The 4,232-nt window shown below is 36.6% G+C and overlaps 1 protein-coding gene across 1 annotated transcript; it reads left to right on the plus strand.

Annotated features, from left to right (window-relative positions):
* Window positions 1-1,214: 1,214 nt before the first annotated feature.
* LOC133702087 (protein RGF1 INDUCIBLE TRANSCRIPTION FACTOR 1-like) lies at window positions 1,215-3,950 on the plus strand. The gene is made up of 4 exons (XM_062126285.1): window positions 1,215-1,542; window positions 1,810-2,007; window positions 2,565-2,780; window positions 3,206-3,950. The coding sequence occupies exons 1-4, from the start codon at window positions 1,540-1,542 to the stop codon at window positions 3,458-3,460; spliced, it is 672 nt and encodes a 223-aa protein (XP_061982269.1). The 5' UTR covers window positions 1,215-1,539; the 3' UTR covers window positions 3,461-3,950.
* The last annotated feature ends 282 nt before the right edge of the window (window positions 3,951-4,232 follow it).

The following is a 4,232-nucleotide window of genomic DNA, read 5'->3' on the forward strand; positions in this document are numbered from 1 at the left end:
TACCTCCGTAGCAGTTAAACTACTCCCTTGGGATTGCCATTTTTTTTTTTGCCTAACAATATGTAACCTTTTAATAACACCCTGATGCTTGAATTTTTTATTTAAAATTAATTTTTATATTTTATAATTATTTTGATACGATGTTAAATAATTTCAAGTAAAACATTCTTAAAAAAATAACCACACAAATAAATGATGGGATATAGTTTTAATACCAATTAAATTGTTCTGACAATGTAGAATAAGAATTCAAGTACCTTAGTAACATTTGCCCTACAAATGCTCAATTATAGAAGTGGTTTTGTTCTTTAATTAGGGTTAGCCGACCGTAGCCAAACATGACATGATTAGGGACATACCATGATATAAACCGGTCTTAGAGAACTAGTGCTCTTATTAGCTTCCATACCAAAAGAATTAGGTTTGCCCAAATGGCCAGTTTAAGATGTCCCATTTCCTGTCCTAAAACCATATCCTCAAAAAACCTAAACAAAATAAAAAAGAAGTCCGACGAGCTATTTACATAATACGAGATTACTCTTCGTGAAAAGCGTGGAAATTTTGTAGATATTTTGCATATTTTGACCAATTCAAAAATTAGTAATTAAAAGAATTAACCCTCCCTCTGATTTTGCTAACATAATTTTTTATCTAGAGTAAATTCTTAATGTGTTTTATGATATATTTGAAGGTGTGATAAATATTATTTTTCAAAATACTTATCGTTTGGAAATATATTAAAATAATATTTTTTTCTTGAAAAATTTATTTTTAATATCAACACATTAAAATTATTAAAAAATACTTAAAAAAATTAATTTAAAACTAAAATAATAAAAAAAAAATCTCAAATGCATAGCGGGATTGCAATGTAAAACAGAACCTTAGTATATTTAGTGATTTTTTAAATTGATTATCAATTTGAACACTAAAGGGTGCAAATAAAAAAAGCTGAGGGCTGAAATGGAATATTTATGTTTACTGGGACAGTGAATTTCAAGGCATTCTAGATATTTGGTATATGTAATGGTAATGTAGAAAAAATAAAAGAGAGGAACAGTGGGGGAAGGCAGATACGATAAGACCAGAGAAAAGGGAAGATGCAATGAAAATGAAAAGAAAAAACGAGGTGGGTTCCTTGCACCCAACGCATCTTTATGGCTTATTTTAATATAGGTTTGGGTTCGGAACTAGGCTTGGTTTTTGTAGACTTTCTCTTTGTGTGAGGATAAGAACGACCACTCTCTCATTCAAGAACCCCCGTGTAATTTCTCCCAGCCGCCTCCATTTCTCAAAGACCCAAAGGCCTTCTCCCTTCTTTTCTTAGCACCCGACACAAACTCAACACACCTACATACACACCCACAAAAACTCTCCCTCCCTCTCTCTCTCTCTCTGTCCCTGCTTAGTACAAACCAAGAAGAAGTTTCATTATTTTCTTCAATCTCTCTAAGGCCAGGTCGATCATTATCTTTTTAGTCATTCAAGCTGGCGATCGAAAACCAAGAAACCACTATTAAGCCCAAGAACAGAAGAATAATGGTAATGCCTTTGCTTTCTTTTGAGCTCTTCATCTTCTTTTCTGTTTCTTTTTCCCGGATTTGAAACACTGGTTTATTTGTTTTCATTTGCTTTTTAAAATGTCATTGGAATTCATTTTGTGGAAAATGCATCTCACTTCACTTGGTGAATGGAGTTTTAGTACAACAGTAGTTGGTTCTTCTTTGTTGTCTGCTTGAAAGATTCTTACTTTTCTTCCTTTCCTTTTTCTTTTTAATACTAACAATCTGTTTGTGTTGAATTGTGTAGGGAGCTGGAGGACCTGATGATGAGGACCACAGGTGGCCGCCATGGCTAAAACCTTTGTTGCGCGAGAGATTCTTTGTTCAATGTAAGATGCACGCTGATTCACACAAGAGTGAATGCAACATGTATTGTTTGGATTGTATGAATGGTGCTCTTTGCTCTCTCTGCCTTGCCTACCACAAGGATCACCGTGCTATTCAGGTAATTCAATTGTTTTCCCAATTTTGTATTTGTGTTTTTACTCATTCTTGTCAGTGTTTTGATTTTGGTCCTGGATTTTTCTTCCTCCCTTCCTCCCTTCTTTTTTTCTGTTTTGTTTTGTAAGGTTTGTTTTTCACTTTCCTATTCTGGGACTGAAAGAATCCCTCTGTTTTCTTACTTTTTTTTGGACATTGTAAATCCAATATATTAAATTTGTTTTTATTTCCATATATAGTGGATGAGTGAAGATGATTTTCTTTAAATTTGTTATTCAAAATCTCAACTCAATCTAGTCAATTGAATGCAGATTTTACCTTTTCAAAATTAAAACTTTCCTTTTTTTCCCTACATTTTCTGAACACCCAAATAGACAAATTTGGCCATTGGTGAAATCCTTTCTTCTATTTTTTTTTTAAATGGGATTCCCATGTCCTGCAAAATCTCATTTGGCTTTGCATTTTTTTCATTCTGAACAGTTACAAAAACAAAAAAAGTATCATGAGCTTCACATGGTCTTCTAACACTCTGTCTCTTAATGTTTCTTTGTGAATGTACAGATAAGGAGGTCCTCATACCATGATGTGATAAGGGTTTCTGAAATACAGAAGGTGCTAGACATCACTGGTGTCCAAACTTATGTTATCAACAGTGCTAGAGTTGTGTTTTTGAACGAGAGGCCTCAGCCAAGGCCTGGAAAAGGTGTAACCAACACTTGCGAGGTCTGCGAGCGCAGCCTCCTCGATTCCTTCCGCTTCTGCTCTCTTGGGTGCAAGGTATAATTACGTTGTCCCAAATTTTTATTTTTCATCTTTTCCCTTTCGTTTACGGAGAAAGTTTTGGGAAAGGAATGGGGATATGAGATTCAGACCCACCCACCCACCCACCCACAATGTTATTTTTCTTGGTCAGCAAGCATTCTGAAAATTCCACTTAATTGAATTTTATGCTGGTGCTGGGTGGTTACAGCCTTCAGGAAGTTGACTTTTCTCGTTGTACCGAGGGGGCAATGAGAAGGCAATGTGGGCGTTGAAAATTCCATTTCCTTTCCCGCAATTTTCTCACCGATCTTGGATTTCTAGTATTTTGAATTTGCTTCTAGTACTTACTAGTTTCTGCATCATAACATGAAACATCTTCTCAGTTGAATAATGTATAAATGGGGTAGTATGTATTAATGTTTGTTGGGTATCTATGGCAGATTGTTGGTACATCAAAGAACTTCCAGAAGAGGAAGAAACAACAAATGTCCATGGCATCGGATTCGGAGGACTCTTATAGCAGCAGCAGCAGTCATGGGCAGTACATGAAGACGAAGAAGAACAACAATGACAACAAAGTGCAGAGCTTCTCCCCCTCCACACCACCTCCAACACCTGCTAGTCACCGGGCAGCAAAGCGAAGAAAGGGAATCCCCCACCGAGCCCCAATGGGAGGACTAATAATAGAATATTAGAACACTGATGATGTTTTAGCAAAGATATTAGATCACCCCCATATATACAAGTTTGTTATCTAAATGCCCCTCTTCTCCAAACCCCATACTTGCACAGCTCTCTTCTGACAGAGAGGGACCAGTATTGGAGGTTTTAGCCCTAAGTCAATGTTGATGTGTATATATGAAGAAGTAGTACTGCTACAGCACATAGAAGAAAATAACATGAATGTGAAGGACTGGATGGTAAGAATAAGAAGCCAAGGCTTTTGCTATTTATATTGAAAAAGAAGAGATAAAAGGAGATAACAGTGGGGGTTGTTATACATGAGTCTGGGCTTCAAGAAAAAGAAAAATGTAAATAGGGTTTTGGTGGGTAGGTGGGTCGCTTAGGAAAGAGGCAGTGAAAAGACAATGTACTCCCTGGTTTGAAAATGGTTTCGGCTACTTGTCTGGAACGATAATGGTGTTTATATAAAAAGGAAAATGAAGATAAGAGATTTTTAATTAATCTGTGTATGCGTAGATAGCACCTTGTTTTCTTGCTCTTTTTAGAAACTTGTTCATTATTGATCATCTCTGGTTCGACTGGACTCGTGGTGAGTGCTTCCAATTTTAGCGGGGCCCAACATGACTGGTAGCTCGGGCGTGTCGGTACTCTATTGGTGGTGGGGAAATCTAAGTGTCTTGATTCTCGGTATGCAAAAGCAGGTGAGCCGCCCCTGCCTTGGATGGTTTTTTTTTTTTTTTTTTCTCACTTAAGTTTCTTAGAGCCTTGTAGTCACGCGGGGTT

Source organism: Populus nigra, chromosome 8 (genome assembly GCF_951802175.1).
Source record: "Populus nigra chromosome 8, ddPopNigr1.1, whole genome shotgun sequence".
In the NCBI taxonomy this organism is placed as follows: Eukaryota; Viridiplantae; Streptophyta; class Magnoliopsida; order Malpighiales; family Salicaceae; genus Populus; species Populus nigra.